This window comes from Loxodonta africana, chromosome X (assembly GCF_030014295.1).
Source record: "Loxodonta africana isolate mLoxAfr1 chromosome X, mLoxAfr1.hap2, whole genome shotgun sequence".
NCBI classification, from domain to species: Eukaryota; Metazoa; Chordata; class Mammalia; order Proboscidea; family Elephantidae; genus Loxodonta; species Loxodonta africana.
The window spans coordinates 176651382-176670565 of NC_087369.1; the positions used below are offsets into that span (position 1 = coordinate 176651382).

At 59.1% G+C, this 19184-nt stretch overlaps 1 protein-coding gene across 1 annotated transcript; it reads left to right on the forward strand.

Annotated features, from left to right (window-relative positions):
* The first annotated feature begins 70 nt into the window (after positions 1–70).
* PLXNA3 (plexin A3) lies at positions 71–16007 on the forward strand. Its single transcript, XM_064277807.1, has 33 exons — positions 71–465; positions 1148–1763; positions 2104–2643; positions 3013–3195; positions 4362–4490; positions 4559–4659; positions 4988–5111; positions 5212–5368; positions 5445–5544; positions 5777–5891; positions 6033–6233; positions 6440–6536; positions 6650–6840; positions 6931–7076; positions 7147–7267; positions 7347–7483; positions 7607–7777; positions 8019–8112; positions 8203–8442; positions 8528–8671; positions 8748–8982; positions 9075–9217; positions 9303–9559; positions 9746–9812; positions 9900–10046; positions 10123–10282; positions 10423–10526; positions 10666–10762; positions 11039–11229; positions 11509–11678; positions 12170–12382; positions 12536–12686; positions 13653–16007. The coding sequence occupies exons 2-33, from the start codon at positions 1173–1175 to the stop codon at positions 13746–13748; spliced, it is 5613 nt and encodes a 1870-aa protein (XP_064133877.1). The 5' UTR covers positions 71–465; positions 1148–1172; the 3' UTR covers positions 13749–16007.
* Positions 16008–19184: the final 3177 nt, after the last annotated feature.

Genomic DNA, 19184 nt, shown 5'->3' on the forward strand with positions numbered 1-19184 from the left:
GAAATCCTACCTCTCCAGTCCCCCCCCGCCTCCCCCCCCCCCCCCCCCGCTACCGTCACTGTCCCTAGGCTTGTGCTCCTGCGGGTGCTGAGGGGCAAGGGTGGGATTGGGCTGCTCTTGCGTGGGAATCCTTTTTTCTGTGACTGTTGTATTAAGGGTCCAGGATGCGAACCTGACAAAAGACCCAGGGAGAGGGGATCGAACTGAGCAGAAACTTTGCACTTTGCTGCTGGGACCTGCCCCTTTTTCTAGCAAAGGATGGTTCTTCCTTTGCTTGTTCTGTGCCTCCTCGGTTTACCCTCCCCCCATACTCCCAAGCTGGGTACCCCTTTTCCTTTGGGCTTGGCCACGGAGAGGGCAGTGCTGAGCCCTGCCTTGGAGGCTGCCACGACACTACTCTGCTGTGAGACCTGGGCAGTCCCTGCACTGTTCCCACTGCCCGTGCCCCTCTCCCTAAAGCTGCAGGTACGTGCGGACGTTGCTTCCCTTCCCTAAGGCTCCTGGGCTCCCAGGGACAAGTCAGGTCCCCCTGCACCTCCCCTTTCCCAGTAACCCTGCATCAGGAGGGAGAGCCAGGCAGGGCTGCCTGGGCACCGGTCTGGCCATGCTGGAGTGGAGCTTGACTTATGTTTGTCTGGGTGCGTCTGCGCTTTGTGTTCTGGACTGCCAGCCAGGCCCTCAGGCCGAGGAGACAGCTGGGGCGAGGAGGGGGCCTTGATTCTCCCGAGCTCTGGTCCAGGGCTCCTGGTTGCTGGTCCACTCAGGGGTGCCCCCATTGTGATTGTGGTCTCCTTGCCTTTTCCCTTGCCCTAACTTGGGTGGGAGTCTCTTTGTCCTGGGGGTCCCTGAGGTCGCTTCTACTGCCCTGCCTTTCCGAGCATCTGGCTCTGCTGCCCCTTTGGGTGTGGCCCAGCTGAGGCGAGGCCATCCTGGCTCCCTTCCAGTGGGAGGGGGGCGATGATTGATGGCCCGGGGCGGGCAGCACTCAACCCTGGTGGAGGCCCCTCCTGTCTCTGAGCCGTGGTCTCCAGCTGGGGCTCTGATGTGGAGGTGGGTGAGTGGCCCCCAGCCAAGTGGCCTGGCAGGGCAGGAAGGGGCTGGGCAGCCTGGACCAAGGACCTCTGACTCCCATTCCCTGTCTCCGCAGGCCTTCCCCAGAACAGCTGCAGACCATGCCCCCTGTCTGCCTCCTGCTGTTGCTCCTCGCCATGGAGAGGGCCTGGGGCAGCAGGCCTTTCCGCGCCTTCACGGTGACTGACACCACGCTCACACACCTGGCCGTGCATCGGGTGACTGGAGAGGTGTTTGTGGGCGCAGTGAACCGTGTCTTCAAGTTGGCCCCCAACCTGACAGAGCTGCGTGTTCACATCACGGGCCCTGTCGAGGACAATGCCCGCTGCTACCCGCCCCCCAGCATGCGGGTGTGCACCCACCGCCTGGCTCCCGTGGATAATGTCAACAAGCTTCTGCTCATAGACTACGCAGCCCGGCGCCTTGTAGCTTGTGGCAGCATCTGGCAGGGCATCTGCCAGTTCCTACGGCTGGACGACCTGTTCAAGCTGGGCGAACCACACCGCCGCAAGGAGCACTACCTGTCAGGGGCCCAGGAGCCTGACTCCATGGCTGCTGTCATCGTGGAGCAGGGCCAGGGGCCCAGCAAGCTGTTCGTGGGCACCGCTGTCGATGGCAAGTCCGAGTACTTTCCCACCCTGAGTTCCCGCAAGCTCCTGGGCAACGAGGACAGTGCTGACATGTTCAGTCTGGTGGGTGAGCCATTCCCACCTGTGCCCCTGCCCACCCTCTTCTCACCCCTCACGCGCCTCAGGAGCCCAGCGCCCCTCCCCCACCTTCCTTCCCTAGGCTTGGTGGGCACAGAATGGTTTGGCCCCTCACCATCTGGGTCGCTGAGGCTGGGCAGCTGGGCTGGGTCTCGGGAGGGGGCTGGGGAGCCTGTGACTATACGGGTGGGGGTCACACAGGAAGCCCCGCTGGGCTGTGTTGTTGGAGCAGGGTGGTGTGGGGACTGAGGGTGGGCAGAGGGCTCCGGGCTTTGGGAATTGACGGCAGGCTGGGCCTCACCCCACACTGTCTCTCCTTGCCCAGGTGTACCAGGACGAGTTTGTCTCCTCCCAGATCAAGATTCCCTCCGACACACTGTCCTTGTACCCTGCCTTCGACATCTACTACATCTATGGCTTTGTGAGCAGCTCCTTTGTGTACTTCCTGACCCTGCAGCTGGACACCCAGCAGACCCTCCTGGATGCCGCTGGCGAGAAGTTCTTCACCTCCAAGATTGTGCGCATGTGCGCTGGGGACTCGGAGTTCTACTCGTACGTCGAGTTCCCCATCGGCTGCTCCTGGCGCGGCGTGGAGTACCGCCTGGTGCAGAGCGCCCACCTGGCCAAGCCAGGCCTGCTGCTGGCGCGGGCACTGGGCGTGCCAGCCGACGAGGATGTCCTCTTCACCGTCTTCTCCCAGGGCCAGAAAAACCGGGCCAGTCCGCCCCGGCAGACCGTTCTCTGCCTCTTCACCCTCGGCAATATCAATGCACACATCCGCCGCCGCATCCAGTCCTGCTATCGGGGGGAGGGCACGCTGGCCCTGCCCTGGCTCCTGAACAAGGAGTTGCCCTGCATCAACACCGTGAGCCCCTGCCTGCCCCATCCCAGCTGGGCCACCTCCCCCACTCGGGCCTGGCGAGGCTTTTTTCTTGCAGTCTTTCTTTTCCCAGTGCTCCATGGCATGGCTCTCCCCTGCCACCCTGACTCCCCTCCCCATCCCCCAGGGAGAACTCATCCCCACACCACAGGTCCAGTCCATGATCGTCCCAACCCCCTCCTGCCTACTCTCCCTCCTCCGTCTCCCTCTTTAACCCCTGATTTCCCATGGGGCTCAGGGAAGGCAGTCAGGCCTGGCTGGGGACAGTGGGCACATGGGGGCTTATGGGCCCCAAGCCAGCTGGTGTGTGATTCCCGTCGCCTGAGCTCACGCATACTCTCTTTGTCCCCCCAGCCCATGCAGATCAATGGAAACTTTTGTGGGCTAGTGTTGAACCAGCCGTTGGGTGGCCTACATGTGATCGAGGGGCTGCCCCTGCTGGCTGACAGCACTGAGGGCATGGCCAGCGTGGCCGCCTACACCTACCACCAGCACTCAGTGGTCTTCATCGGCACGCGCAGTGGTAGTCTGAAGAAGGTGGGTCTGGAAGCCCCTTGGCATGTGGGACCAGGGAGAGTGGGGCGGGAGTGAGAAAAGAAGCCTGGGGTACCTGAACAGGGCACAGCTCATGATGGGAGGGAGCCCTCCACGGGATGGCCCCGCAGTTACTTCACCTTCCCCAGCTTCACTTCCCTTTGCCGTCCTAAATGCCAGCTTCTGTGGCTCTGGGGATAAAGGCCACACCTATCATGAGGCCTCTCTGCCACCTTGAGCAGGGCTGGGGCCAATCATGCATTGCGGAAACAGATGTGGACACACCCACCTAAGCCCTGCCATGCCCCCCCAACCTTCCCCCTCGGTCCGGTCCCCTCACTCTCAGCTGCCACCAGTGATGGCTAACCCCACTCCATCCTTCAACCAAAATGTCACTTTTCCAGAGGGCTTTCATGAGACCAAACCCTCCCTCCTGTCCTACAAGGTCCACTCATGGGTGCTGGGGCCACAGGGCCAGCTCTGCCCGTGGGGAAGAGACAGCAGGGCCACAGCCAGTTCCATCTGGGATAGTGAGGGCTGCCGTGCCGCTCCCAGGGCAGTCTGAGGCCAGAAGAGGAGTCAGGGTGGCTGCAGAGGTTCTGTCTTGGTGGTCTGGGTCCCTGCAGCCATTGGGGTGGGTGGGGAACGGTTCATGCAGAGAGCTGCTGAACCCTGGCCACTAGCCTACTGTGTTCCTGGGACCCTGCCTTTTTCTCTTGACGGCTTTTTTTAAGGTAACAACTCACATATCGTACAATTCCCCCATTTAAAGTATAGTCTTTAGACTATTCCCCGAGTAGTGTAGCAGTCACCGCTATCGAATTCTAAAAGGAAATTGCACCTTTTATCCAACAGCCCTAGTCTCTCAGCCTTGGCACCTACTAATTTCCTTTCTGTCCCTGTATTTTTGGGGTGCCTTTATTTGCTGACCATGGTGTCCCCAAGGACTTCCAGCAGATGGCCTTGGTGCCCTCTCCCCTGGCTGTGGGAGGCTGCGGGACGTGGGTGCCATGCAGGAGGGCTAAGTTCTGAGCCCCCAGTGACAGGCCCTGACTGCGGCACAGCCAAAACCATGAAGCCCCTGGTCTGAGAAGATGCTCTGACAGCCGGAGGGGCTGCAGCGGCATCAAGCCAGCCCATCACCCCTGTGCCCTGGTCTCATGGTCCAGGTGCGGGTTGATGGCTCCCAGGATGCCTATCTGTACGAGACGGTCCCTGTTGTCGATGGCAGCCCCATCTTCCGCGATCTGCTCTTCAGCCCCGACCACCAGTACATCTATCTCCTGAGTGAGAAGCAGGTGGGCACACGGTGGGCCGTGGCGGGGTGGGGGCAGGCCTGGCCAGATGCTGACGTGGCTGTCCCCAGGTAAGCCAGCTCCCGGTGGAGACCTGTGAGCAGTACTCAAGCTGTGCAGCTTGCCTGGGCTCCGGGGACCCGCACTGTGGCTGGTGCGTGCTGCGGCACAGGTGAGGGGCTGGGGTGGGGGTGGCAGGTCTGCTCCAGGGAGTCGGGGGACCCGGGAGAGCCTGTCACCGGCCTGGGGAGAGCAGTTTCTGTCTTCCCCACTTGTCCCAGCTGTACCCCAGTGCCTTCCTCTTCTGCCATTCTCCAGCTAATGAGTGGAACCTCCACCCTCAATGATGTCCCCTGGAGCCCAGGAACAGAGGTCTGGCACACTGTTGCCAGGCAGCTTGGGCTGGGCCAGCTGGCCCATCCCCTCTCCCCCCACCACGCCCCTGGCCCAGGGCCCTCCTGGGGCAGCTGTGGGATGGGCTCTGGCCTGCCTCCGCACAGATGCTGCCGTGAAGGCGCCTGCCCGGGTGCCTCTGCCCTGCACGGCTTTGCTGAAGAGTTGAGCAAGTGTGTCCAGGTGCATGTTCGGCCCAACAATGTATCGGTGACGTCGCCGGGGTTGCAGGTAAGTGGTGGGGCGGGAGTGCATGGCCCGGGGGTGTGTACCCCAGGGAGGGTGCCCCTGCCCACGCCTTTCCCCTGCTCTGAGCCCTTTGACTCCACAGCTGACTGTAGCCATGCACAACGTGCCAGACCTCAGCGCGGGCGTCAGCTGTGCCTTCGAGGAAGTGACCGAGAGTGAGGCTCTCCTGCTGCCCTCTGGCGAGCTGCGCTGCCCCTCGCCCTCCCTCCAAGAGCTCCAGGCGCTCACCAGGGGGCATGGTCAGTGGGCTGGGGCTGCTGGGGATGGGAGGCCCCCGCTGCGCACCCCTTGCTCACGGCCTCTGGCTTGTTACAGGTGCCACCCGCACCGTACGGCTGCAGCTGCTCTCCAAGGAGAGTGGCGTGCGCTTTGCTGGGGCCGACCTTGTCTTCTACAACTGCAGCATCCTCCAGTCGTGAGTGCCTGGTCCTGCCCCTGGGGCAGGCGGGGGCCCGCCTGCAGGGTGGCTGTCTCCAGGGACCTCGGGAGCTAATTGTCTTCTTATCCCCTGTGCGCTCCAGACATTGGGCAGGGCCCTGGCCTGGCCACCTTCTTCCTTCAGTTACCACCACTGTGTCTGGGCAGGGGTGGTGAGGGGGGGCGGTCCCAGTGTTCTCTGTTACCTCTGAAGCCGCACTCCTTGGCAGGTGCATGTCCTGCGTCGGCAGCCCTTACCCCTGCCACTGGTGTAAGTACCGCCACGTGTGCACCTGCCACCCCCACGAGTGCTCCTTCCAGGAGGGCAGGGTCCACAGCCCTGAGGTGAGGCAGGGTGCGGGGGCGGGCACTGTGGGCTGGCCATGGGCTTTGCTGCCTTTGGTCCTGGTGGCCTCTGTGAGCCCCAATCCCTGGCTGGGTGGCAGCCAAAGTGCCTGGCTTGTGGGTGACTGGCATCCCCCGCAGGGCTGCCCCGAAATCCTGCCCGGCGGGGACCTCCTGATCCCAGTCGGCGTTATGCAACCTCTTACCCTGCGGGCCAAGAACCTGCCGCAGCCGCAGTCGGGCCAGAAGAACTATGAGTGTGTGGTCCGCGTGCAGGGCCGGCAGCAGCGCGTGCCGGCCGTGCGCTTCAACAGCAGCAGCGTGCAGTGTCAGAACGCATCGGTGAGGCCTGGTGCAGTGGTGCTGGCTGTCTTGCCAGGCAGAAGCCTCAAGCAGCCTCGGCAGGCCCAGGCTTGGAACCTCCTGAGTCTCCCGCCAGGGATTCCTGTGCTTGCGGGGCGGGGGGTGGAGGGGGGTGGGGGAGGGGCAAGGACTGGGAAGGAGGGGCACACACCTTATCTGAAGTCACGTGGGCCCTTCTACCCCAGTACTCCTATGAAGGTGAGGAGTATGGTGACACGGAGTTCGACTTCTCTGTGGTCTGGGATGGGGATTTCCCCATTGACAAGCCTCCTAGCTTCCGAGGTGAGGATGGGATGGGGCCTCTGCAGCCTGTTCCCCCGGGAGGGAGAGGGCACCCCCACTGCCGCAGTGGCATCCACCCTGCCACCCACCCAGCAGTGCCCCTGTGCCCGCAGCCCTCCTGTACAAGTGCTGGGCACAACGCCCCAGCTGTGGCCTCTGCCTCAAGGCTGACCCCCGCTTCAACTGTGGCTGGTGCATCTCGGAGCACAAGTGCCAGCTGCGTGCCCACTGCCCAGCCCCCCAAACCAACTGGATGCACCCAAGCCAGAAGAGCTCTCGCTGCAGCCACCCACGCATCACACAGGTCCGTGCTGCCACCGCCGCCGCTGCCACTGCCACACCCCTGGGACCACTGGTGGCCTACACTGACCTTGCCCCACATCTTGCCCTGCAGGTCCACCCGCTCATGGGTCCCAAGGAGGGCGGCACCTGGGTCACCATAGTGGGTGAGAACCTGGGTCTCACCTCGAGGGAGCTGGGCCTTCGCGTGGCTGGTGTGCGCTGCAATGCCATCCCTACTGAGTATATCAGCGCTGAGAGGTGAGTGTGGTGTGCATCCTGGGCCCGGCCGGCCAGGGGCAGGCACCCGTTCACCTTCTCTGCCTCCCAGGATCGTGTGTGAGATGGAGGAGTCACTAGTACCCAGCCCACCACCAGGGCCTGTGGAGCTGTGTGTTGGCGACTGCTCGGCTGACTTCCAGACGCAATCTGACCAGCTCTACACCTTCGTGGTGCGTGTGCTGTCTGCCCTGTCCCCGGTCGAGTGGTGGGTTCTGTGTAGTCCTCCCCTCAGAATGTTTTCTCGTGCAGACGCCGACCTTCCACCGTGTGAGCCCTGGCCGGGGCCCGGCGGCGGGAGGCACACGGCTCACCATCGCGGGCAGCTCTCTGGATGCTGGCAGCAGGGTCACGGTGACCGTGAGAGATGGCGAATGCCAGTTCGTGAGGTGCATGGGGCTTGGGGTGGATGCCCCAGGCTGGAGGGGCAGGGCATGGGATGGGGCATTGGGCCGGGCTGGGCAGGGGCCTGGGCCCTCTTCCCAGCACCACACTTGCCGCTGGTGCCGTAGGAGAGACGCCGAGTCTATCGTCTGCATCTCGCCAGTCTCCACCCTGGGCCCCAGCCAGGCTCTCATCACGCTAGTCATTGACCGGGCCAACATCTCCAGTCCCGGTGTCGTCTACACCTACACCCAGGACCCCACTGTCACACGTCTTGAGCCCACCTGGAGCATTATCAAGTAAGACCCTGGGAAGCATGGCTGAGGCCTGTGGACTGGGAGCCTTGGGCACCAAGTCATGTCTCCATCAGCTGAAGGGCAGGGTCACCCCAACCTTGGGCCCCAGGTAAGGCCGCCAGCCCAGGCTGGGGGTCATCCTCCCCTTTTGAGTCCCTGGGCTCCTGTGAAGATGTGACCATTTTCTGGGTCTAGGCTAGGGTGGTGGGGGAGGGAACCTGAGGCTCCTGTCCACTGTCCCCAGTGGCAGCACTGCCATCACTGTGAGTGGGACCCACCTACTGACGGTCCAGGAGCCCCGAGTCCGGGCTAAGTACCGTGGTATTGAGACCACGAACGTGAGTACCAGCACTCTTGCCTGCCCTGGCCGCGCTGCCCTCCACCTGGGGTCACCTAGGCTACTGGGCTGCCCACGCTTGTCCCCACAGACGTGCCAGGTGATCAATGACACGGCCATGCTGTGTAAGGCCCCTGGGATCTTCCTGGGGCGGCCCCAGCCCCAGGCACAAGGGGAGCACCCTGATGAGTTCGGCTTCCTGCTGGACCACGTGCAGACGGCACGCTTCCTCAACCGCTCTGCCTTCACCTACTACCCCGATCCCAGCTTCGAGCCACTGGGGCCTTCTGGTGTTCTGGATGTCAAACCTGGCTCCCATGTGGTGCTGAAGGTACCTGCAAGGGGCAGGAGGAGTGGGGAGGAGTGTGGGCAGGGTGGGGGGTGGGGCCTGGGACGATGCATCGCTCCTCCCCCAGGGCAAGAACCTGATCCCCGCAGCCACAGGCAGCTCCCGCCTCAACTACACGGTGCTGATTGGGGGCCAGCCATGCGCGCTGACTGTCTCGGACACACAGCTCCTGTGCGACTCGCCCAGCCAGACGGGCCGGCAGCCTGTCATGGTGGGTGGCGGTGGGGAGGGCAAGGTAGGGCAGCTGGGAGGGCCAGGGCAACGCTCACCGTTGGCCTGCCCCGCAGGTGCTGGTGGGCGGCCTGGAGTTCTGGCTGGGCACGCTGCACGTCACGGCCGAGCGGGCGCTAACCCTACCGGCCGTGGTGGGGATGGCCGTGGGGGGCGGGCTCTTGCTGCTAGCCATCGCCGCTGTGCTGGTGGCCTATAAGCGCAAGACACAGGACGCAGACCGCACGCTCAAGCGGCTGCAACTGCAGATGGACAACCTGGAGTCCCGGGTGGCCCTGGAGTGCAAGGAAGGTGCCTGGGGTGGGGTGCCTGGGGCAGGGAGGGGGCGGGCGGCGGGCTAGGTGGCCTTGGCCCTGCTGCTCAGCTGACGCCTCCCTCCCCAGCCTTCGCTGAGCTGCAGACGGACATCAACGAGCTGACGAACCACATGGACGGGGTGCAGATCCCCTTCCTGGACTACCGTACCTACGCCGTGCGCGTGCTCTTCCCGGGCATCGAGGCCCACCCAGTGCTCAAGGAGCTGGACGTGAGGCCCCCCTCCCCCGCTCTCCCGCCTGTCCTGCCCTTCTATCTCCCCCTAGGGCATCCTCCAGACTCCCTGCTCTCCACAGACACCCCCCAATGTCGAGAAGGCTCTGCGCCTCTTCGGGCAGCTGCTGCACAGCCGGGCCTTCGTGCTCACCTTCATCCACACCCTGGAGGCCCAGAGCAGCTTCTCCATGCGCGACCGAGGCACCGTGGCCTCGCTGACCATGGTGGCCCTGCAAAGCCGGCTTGACTATGCCACCGGGCTGCTCAAGCAACTGCTAGCGGACCTCATTGAGAAAAACCTCGAGAGCAAGAACCACCCAAAGCTGCTGCTGCGCAGGTACTGTTCGGCTGGCCTGGCCCTGGCCCCGGCTTCCTCTGTCAGGCCCCGCCCCTGCCCGGCTCTTTTGGGTTCTGGCTCCACCCCTGGCTGGTCCCACCTCCTGCTGGACCACGCCCTACCCAAGCCTGATCCAGGACCAGACCTCTGCCAGGCCCAAGGCCTGAGCGCTGCTCTGTGCTCTAGGACAGAGTCCGTGGCGGAGAAGATGCTTACCAACTGGTTCACGTTCCTGCTGCACAAGTTTCTGAAGGTACGCGTGGGGGCTGGGTGGCAGGGGAGGTGGTGTCGGGCTGGCCACTGTCAGGCAGTGGCAAGCTCTGCCCCTGGCTGGCTGTAGGAGTGTGCAGGGGAGCCCCTCTTCCTGCTCTACTGCGCCATCAAGCAGCAGATGGAGAAGGGCCCCATCGATGCCATCACCGGCGAGGCTCGCTACTCGCTGAGCGAAGACAAGCTCATCCGGCAGCAGATCGACTACAAGACACTGGTGAGGGGCTGGGGTGGGAAGTCAGAGCAGGGCACAGCCTGGCCCAACACTGACCCTGGGGTCCCCTCACCCCCAGACCCTGCACTGTGTGTGTCCGGAGAGCGAGGGCAGTGCCCAGGTTCCTGTGAAGGTTCTCAACTGTGACAGCATCACCCAGACCAAAGACAAGCTGCTGGATACTGTGTACAAGGGTGTCCCCTACTCCCAGCGCCCCAGAGCCGAGGACATGGACCTGGGTGAGGCTTCCACTCGTGCTGCCCATGGCACCCGGATGCCTCTCTCACTCCCCTAACTGTGCTTTGCTACCACCCCGGGAGTGGGCTCAGGGTCTTGGGGCGGCTGGGAGGGAACCTCACAGACCGTCTGCGGCCCACAGAATGGCGCCAGGGCCGCATGGCCCGTATCATCCTCCAGGATGAGGACGTCACCACCAAGATCGAATGTGACTGGAAGAGGGTCAACTCACTGGCCCACTACCAGGTGAGGGGCTGAGAGGGAGTGGGGCCCGTGGCTCATGCCCACTCTTGCCCGCAGTGAGGTGGTGGCAGCGGTTGGTGGCTCTGGCCCCTCGGCCCCTCAGTCTTCTCTGTTGCCCCCTCTCTGTCTCTGGGGTTTCTAGGTGACAGATGGTTCCTTGGTGGCACTGGTGCCCAAACAAGTGTCTGCCTATAACATGGCTAGCTCCTTCACATTCACTCGCTCCCTCAGCCGCTACGGTAGGTCCTTCGGTGCGGCCTTTGCCATGCTGTTCGCTTAGAGGCAATGGAGGTGGTCAGGGGAGCTGGAGGCTCACCAGCCTCTGCTGTCCAACTGGCCAGCTTGGCTACGGAGGCCTTCCTGGGCTCTGCCCTTGGGAGCTGCCCAGTTCTGAGAGCTTAGAATTGGGGTGGGTCAGAGAGAGCAGAGGCTTTTCCAGACAGTGTGGGCAGAGGCCCAGCCCTCGCCATGGCCCGTGGCCCCGAAGCTAAGGGCTGTGCCGTCCTTTGCCCCAGAGAGCTTGCTGCGCACGGCCAGCAGCCCTGACAGCCTGCGCTCGCGGGCACCCATGATCACGCCTGACCAGGAGACAGGTACCAAGCTTTGGCACCTGGTGAAGAACCATGACCACCTGGACCAGCGCGAGGGTGACCGTGGTAGCAAAATGGTCTCGGAGATATACCTGACACGACTGCTAGCCACCAAGGTGGGCCTACCCTGCACCACTGGGCCCTGCACAGAGGGTGTCTGGGCAGCCTTGGCCCTGAGGTTGGCCTGGCCTGCCCAGGGAGGGGGCTTTGGATCCTTAGAATTCAGCAGGGCTTTCTCAAGGCCTTTGCTATGGAAAATTCCAGCCTGAGGTTGAAGCCAGCCCAGGCCTGTGTCAGAGCTCAACCTTGGAGGGAAGCTCCTCCATCCCCATCATCCTGCTTTGGGAACACACAGCCTGCCCACTCACTGCTCCCTCACCTCACCGCCACCCCAGGGCACCCTGCAGAAGTTTGTAGATGACCTCTTCGAGACTGTGTTCAGCACAGCCCACCGCGGCTCAGCTCTGCCACTGGCCATCAAGTACATGTTTGACTTCTTGGATGAGCAGGCAGACCGACGGCAGATCAGTGACCCTGATGTGCGGCACACCTGGAAGAGCAACTGGTACACGCCTGCGAGGGAGGCGGGGAGACTGGTAGGGGTCATGGTGCTCGTCTGGCAAGAAAACTCTGGCTCGGTCCAGGGCTGACATGGACGGCACCCCCAAGCAAAGTGATGGGTGAATGCAACCTGGGAGGTGGCCTCTGGCTGGTTGGGTGTTGGCAGAGGAGCAGAGGGAGGAGGGAGGCTACACCTCAGTTTCTTTCCTGCATGTGTGACTGAGTGGCAGTGAGGCCACCACCACGACAGGAAGAGTGAGAGCAGGCAGTGAGGACCTGGATTTGGCCCAGGTAGTGACAACAGTGACAGAAGCTGCAGACAGGGTTGAGATCCACGGAGAACAGAAGGGCGGTGTCCTCTTATTTCTCACTTCCCAGAGTCCCCCACAAAAGGAAAGGAGAAGCTCCTGAGCCTTAACGTGTCATTTCTTGCCTGCTCTGGACCAGGCGTGATCTGGCCAAACGGATCTGAGTGGTTCTCGCCCCCGCCCACAGCCTGCCTCTGCGTTTCTGGGTGAACGTCATCAAGAACCCTCAGTTCGTGTTCGACATTCACAAGAGCAGTATCACGGACGCCTGCCTCTCAGTGGTGGCCCAGACCTTCATGGACTCCTGCTCCACGTCTGAGCACCGGCTGGGCAAGGACTCGCCCTCCAACAAGCTGCTCTATGCCAAGGACATCCCCAGCTACAAGAGCTGGGTGGAGAGGTGGGCGGGGAAAGGCGGGACCAGGGCCCCAGGAGGACATCGTGGGCTGTGGGGTGCCTGTCTGAAAAGCCCAGAGGCTGGCCCGGCCAGTGACGGTGTAGGATTTGGCCTTTGTGGCACCTGCCCACATGATCTGTACCGGGGCCTCAACAGGTACTACCGGGACATTGCCAAGATGGCATCCATCAGTGACCAGGACATGGACGCCTACCTGGTGGAGCAGTCCCGCCTGCATGCCAGTGACTTCAATGTCCTGAGTGCACTCAGCGAGCTCTACTTCTATGTCACCAAGTATCGCCAGGAGGTGCGCACTGCCCCTCCCTGAGTCCAGCATTCAGACCTGAGGGCACACCCAGTGGCAAAGGAAGGAGGCATGGTGGGGAGTGGGGGCACCACAAGGAGATGGAGGGACACTGAGGACACAGAGCCTGTCTCTTGGCTGTTCATGATCCTACTCGGGGCCAGGTCCCAGGGCCAGCACAGTGATACTCTCCGTAGAGGCCAGGCTTTGAGGGACCCGGGAGAGTAGCCACTGGTTGGGGCACAAGGTTCTAGCTGGGTAGAGTTAGGGACAAGGGGCAGCGAGAGGGCAGGGCAAGGGGGAACAAGGCTGCAGTGGGGGAGGGGGACAGCCACTCACAGGATTTGGGACTGGAGACAGCACTATGTAAGTTATCGGCACATATAAAGCCCTGAGCCTGGAAGAGCTCACCCAGGGAGTCAGGGAGTGGGGGTAGAGGGAGAAGCTGCCCGAGGACCAAGCGTCCAGTGGGGAGGGAGGGAAATGGAGAGTGTGTGGTGGTGTCTTGGAACAAGGCTGAGGTCCCCAGGTGTCAGGAGGTGGAGTGATCAGTTGTCACATGCTGCTGAAGGGTCATGTACGATGAGTTCTGGGAACCCACCCTGGGTTTAGCAATGAGATGGCCGTGGTCTGGACGAGAGCGGTTTGGGTGGAGGTGGGGGTGCTAGGAGGGACTGGGAAGTGAGAAATTGGGGACAGAGAGCCCAGACAACCCTTGGGAGGCTGTGAAGAAGAGGAGGAGAAAGTGCTCTAGTTGGAGGGGGATCTGGGGTCCAGGAGAGGCTGGTGGATGGGTGGTGAAGAAGTGAGAGGTTGGAGCCGTTCTGGTGCTCACAGGGGCTGTGGGGCCTGAGGGAGCACTGAGGTGTGTGGGAGAGACGAGTTTACCTGGCAGTGGGGGCCGTGCACACGGGGACCTGCCTCTCCCCCAAGCCTTGCTCCAGGGGACCCTTCCTCCCCCCACCCCAGATTCTGAGTGCCATGGACCGAGACGCCTCTTGTCGAAAGCACAAGTTGCGCCAGAAGCTGGAACAGATCATCAGCCTTGTGTCCAACAGCAGCTGAGGGTGGCCCAGTTGGGTGAGGACGGGGCTTCTGCGTCCTGAGCCGTCCTCTGACAAGGGGGGCTGGCTCACGCCCGCTGCCCAGGCTGAGACTCATAGCGGGTGCGTGGGGGAGGCACCGGGCCAGTAGGACCCCAGCACACCTGGGTCCCCTTCACTAGTGCCTTGCTTCGGGCCCTGGGGCAGGGGAGGGGAGACAGGACCAAGTCCCCCATCCCAGCAGCAGCAATACCCCCACCCTCCTGCCCTGGTGCCCAGCTGTGGCAGTAGCCCCTGCCCTCCTTCCTATTTATACCCCAACCACCTATTTATTTAATTTAACTCCATCTCACTGTTTCCATCTGTAAACGTGTATCCCTCCTGGGATGTGGCCAACCTCACCCACCTTCCTCTCCACCTGTCCTGGGTCCCTTGTGACATTGCCAGCTGTGGTCCACCCTCTGGCACTTCTCTTTGTAATGGCTGGCCCCAGCTCTCCCTGGAAGGGGGACTTGACACTAGCAGACACGGGGTGGGTGGTGCACCTGAAGCTGTGCCAAGGGGCCCCCTGCCCGCCGACCACAGCTCCCTTCCCCACGTGGTAGGAGGTAGACCCTCTGTTCGCAGGGGCCCTGTGCTCTCTGAGCACCAGGAGAGCAATTACTAGGCGAGTGCCTAGTGCCCTGGCCAACCTGGGCCTGAGGGCGCAGGACTGTTCTTCCTCCCGGCTCCCCTGCCAAACGTCCTCGGTGCTATCTGCACTTACCCTGGACACTTCCTTCTCATTTACCCTGTCCTGCGCCCGCCCTGAGGGGCCGAGGCGGCAGTGCCTTACTCCTCTGTGTCTTCTGCCTCTTCTGAACAACCTGGCCCGTCTGTGTCCCAGAACCTGGTCCTCTGCTCTTGGGTTGCATGACTTTTTCTTTGTTCACGGGAATGTTTTCCTTTGCTAATTAAATGTTAGGAAAATGGAGATAGTCTGTGGCTTTGTCCTTGGGGCGGGTGGGTGGTAGTTAACATGAACCCAGACTGGTAACCCTGTTGGACTCCACAAGAGCTGGACTCCCTTAATTGGAGAGAGGGTAACTAGCTCTCAAGGTTCCTGAGGATTTGAGGAGACCAGGCTCATGTCCATCACCCAAGCCCGTTGGTCCACCTTCAATTTATATCGAAAATCTACTCACTTCTCCCTGTCGCGGTCCAAGCCACCATTTTCTCCTGCCTTCGTGGCTAGTCTCCTGCTTTCTGCCTGGACTCCCCTCGGCCCAGTCTCAACGAGGGAGGCAGAGGGATCCTGTTAAGATGCAAGGCGAACTACATCGACACTCTGTTCAGAACCCTCCAGTAGTTTCAAATGCACCCACACTCCTTAAACGCTGGCAATGCCTTACTGTCCCAGGTGTCTCTCCTATCGGGATGCACCTACCTACCTCTTGCTCCCACACCTCTTCAAGTGGCGCACAGGTAGGGGGGAGCAAGTCAAGCCGGGAGCACTCCGGGACAAGAGAATGGCATCTAACAAGCCCTGTGAGAGACCATGGTCTGATTAAGGAGCGAGGGTGTCTGGGGCCACTCGGTGCCAGGCAGGCACTGTTCCAGGAGCTACGGATACGTGGGCAGAGGGGGAGAAGAGCCATGATTGCTGCCTGGCTGAGGGAGGACATTTGAGAAGGACCTGGAGGAGGTCAGGGAGTGAGCCAGACGAGTCCCAGGGGAAGAGAGTTGCAGACAGAAAAAAGCCTGTGCCAAGATCCTCAGGTGGGAGTGGGCTGGGGTGTTTCAGAAAGGGCGAGTAAGCCAGTGTGGCTGGATCATCGTGAGCAAGGGAGAGATTGGGAGAGACGGCGACCGGAGAGGAAAGGGGCAGGACCACCTTGGGCTCTGTGAGCCACTGTGAGGGCTCTGGCTTTGCCTCTGGGAGAGATGGGAGCCCACTGGAGGGTTTGGAACAGGAGCGATGGGGCCTGGGACCTGACTCATTTTGAGACAGCCCAGCAGCTTCAGCAGTCCCTCTGTGGGGCCAAGTCTGCAGGCTGATTCTGGGCTTTGCAGGGCGAGGAAGGGAGGGAAGGTCAGACTCAAGTCCTTTCCCCAGTGAATGGGCCCCACATTGTGGGGCCAAATTTGGGAGCCCTATCTGGAAAGCGGGAAACCCTGGTGGCGTAGTGGTTATGTGCTAACCGCTGCTAAACAAAAGGCCAGCAGTTCGAATCCACCTGTCACGTCCTTGGATACTCTATGAGGCATTCTACCCTGTGCTGTAGGGTCACTATGAGTCGGAATCGACGCAACGGCAACAGGTTTTTTTTTTTTTTTAATTTGAAAATGGTGGTCCTAGCGTCCTTCTCCTCTGTCCTTTCGTCCGGCTACCCCCTTGTGGTCCCCCACCCCACCGCGCCTTTGGGTTCTTATCCACAAAGGCCTCATCCGTCTCCTTTTGTACGGTACTATGGCTTGATGGCTTATCAGCAAGGAGCCAGAACTTTATGAAGGATACATGCCTGTTTCTTCGGTGAAGGGTAAGAAGGCCTCAGGCCAGGTTAGTAGGATAGGTAAGAAATAATGCTATAGACCTTAACTTCAAATAGAGGAGACTTTTCTATTGCAAGTTTAAAGAGAATACCAAAGAGAAACAGAAACACCCAACAGGCTAAAGCCTGAGGGGACGCTATGGGTCTGTGCAACTGAAAGGACTGCAGGAAGTTGCTGGCTCAGGCACGGCAAAATCCAGGATTTGGTTCTCTTGAGGTTGGTCTTCCTGCTCCAGCTTCCCCAGGGTTTAGAAGAGAGGAGCTGCGTGACCTGCCTTATGTTGTAAACAGCCCAGCAGCTTCAGCTGTCCATCTTTGGGGCCAAGGCGGCAGACTGCCTCTGGGCTTTGCAGGGTGAGGGAGGAAGGGTCAGACTGAAGCCTGGTGTCCCACAGATCCAGAGCTGCAGAGGGAGAGAAGCCTGGAGATGGGCAGAGGGTCCCCTGGAGTATGGAGCAGAGTCCTGATGGGCACGTGCCCGAGGAGACTCCGAGAGTCCATGGGAAAGACCCCTGGTAAGGGTTAATGGTGGTGACCACGCCCAGCAGGGCTCAAGCAGGACCAGGAATAGCACCTGTCCCTTTCCACTGGAATGGAAAACCTCAGGATCAGTAACCATAGGGTAGAGTACTCAGCGGCGAGGAAACATTCATGCCGCTTGGGTCCCACTGAGCAAATCTTAAAAGCAAGGCTTGAAAGGAACAGGCTGTTTCCAAGCATCTTAAGAGCACTCCGGGACAAGACAAAAATATTGGGTACCCAAGGTGAAATTTACCATGTGTGACGTCCAGTGTGAAATAACCAGGTGTACAAAGCAGCAGGAAAATCCAACCCATAACAGGGAGAGGAATCAATCAATGAAAGGAGAACGGATTGGAAAGGGAGATGTAAGACTGCTTTTATTTGCAGTCAGTATGATCGTCTATACAGAAAATCCAATGGAATTTAAAAAGTAGCTCCTGGAACTAAGAGATGAGTTTAGCAAGGTTGCAGGACACCATGTATTTTCGAGGGAGCTAAACACCCGATAAACAGGCATTCGACTGTGTGGAGCATACCTATTCAATCTGTATGCTGAGCAAATAATCCTAGAAACTGTAGAATGGGGCATCAGGATTGGAGGAAGACTCATTAACCACCTACGTTATGCAGATGACACCACCTCGCTTGCTGAAAGTGAAGAGGACTTGAAGCACTTCCTGATGAAGATCAAAGACCACAGCCTTCAGTATGGATTGCACGTCAACATAAAGAAAACAAAAATCCTCACAACTGGACCAATGAGCAACATCATGATAAATGGAGAAAAGACTGAAGTTGTCAAGGATTTCATCTTCCTTGGATCCACAGTCGACACCTGTCTTAGTCATCTAGTGCTGCTGTAACAGAAATATCACAAGTGGATGTCTTTAACAAACAGAAGTTTATTTTCTTATTTGGGCTTCTAGTAGGCTAGAAGGAAGGCCTTCTCTGTCGGCTCTGGAGGAAGGTCCTTGTCATCAATCTGCCCCTGGACTAGGAGGTTCTCCGAGCAGGAATCGTGGGTCCAAAGGACAGGCTTAGCTCCCAGCACTGCTTTCTTGGTGGTATGAGGTCCCCATGTCTCTGTACTTGCTTCTCTCTTTTATATCTCAAAGGAGATTGGCTCAAGACGCAATCCATTTTTGTAGATTAAGTCACGCCTCACTAATATAACTGCCAGCTATCCCACATCAATAACATCATAGAGGTAGAATTTACAACACATAGAAAAATCACATCAGTTGAAACAATGGTGGACAATCATACAATACTGAGAAGCCTGGCCTAGCCAAATTGATACACATATTTTTGGGGGACACAATCCAACTCATGACAACACCCATGGAGGCAACGATGAAGAAATCAAAAGATGCATTGCATTGGGAAAACCTGCTGCAAAAGACCTCTTTAAAGTGTTGAAAAGCAAAGATGTCACCTTGAAGACTAAGCTGCATCTGACCCAAGCCATGGTGTTTTCGGTTGCCTAATATGGATGAGAAAGCTGGACGATGAATAAGGAAGACCGAATTGATGCCTTTGAATTGTGGTGTTGGCCAAGAATATTGAATACACCATAGACTACCAAAAGAACAACAAATCTGTCTTGAAAGAAGTACAATCACCTCCAGAAAACTACTGAAACTAATAGAAGAGTTTGGCAGAGTCTCAGGTTATAAGATAAACATACAAAAATCACTTGGATTCCTCTACATCAACAAAAAGAACATCGAAGAGGAAATCACCAAATCAATACCATTCACAGTAGCCCCCAAGAAGATAAAATACTTAGGAATAAATCTTACCAAGGATGTAAAAGACCTATACAAAGATAACTACAAAGTACTACTACAAGAAACTAAAAAGGACCTACTTAAGTGGAAAAACATACCTTGCTCATGGATAGGAAGACTTAACATAGTAAAAATGTCTATTCTACCAAAAGCCAATCTATACATACAATGCACTTCCGATCCAAATTCCAATGACATTTTTTAATGTGATGGAGAAACAAATCACCAACTTCATATGGAAGGGAAAGAAGCCCCCGGATAATTAAAGCATTACTGAAAAAGAAGAAGAAAGTGGGAGGCCTCACCCTACCTGATTTCAGAACCTATTATACAGCCACAGTAGTCAAAACAGCTTGGTACTGGTACAACAACAGGCACATAGACCAATGGAACAGAATTGAGAACCCAGATATAAATCCATCCACACACGAGCAGCTGATATTTGGCAAAGGCCCAGTGTCAGTTAATTGGGGAAATGATCGTCTTTTTAACAAATGGTGCTGGCATAACTGGATATCCATTTGCAAAAAAATGAAACAGGACCCACACCTCACAGCATGCACAAAAACTAACTCCAAGTGGATCAAAGACCTAAACATAAAGACTAAAACGATA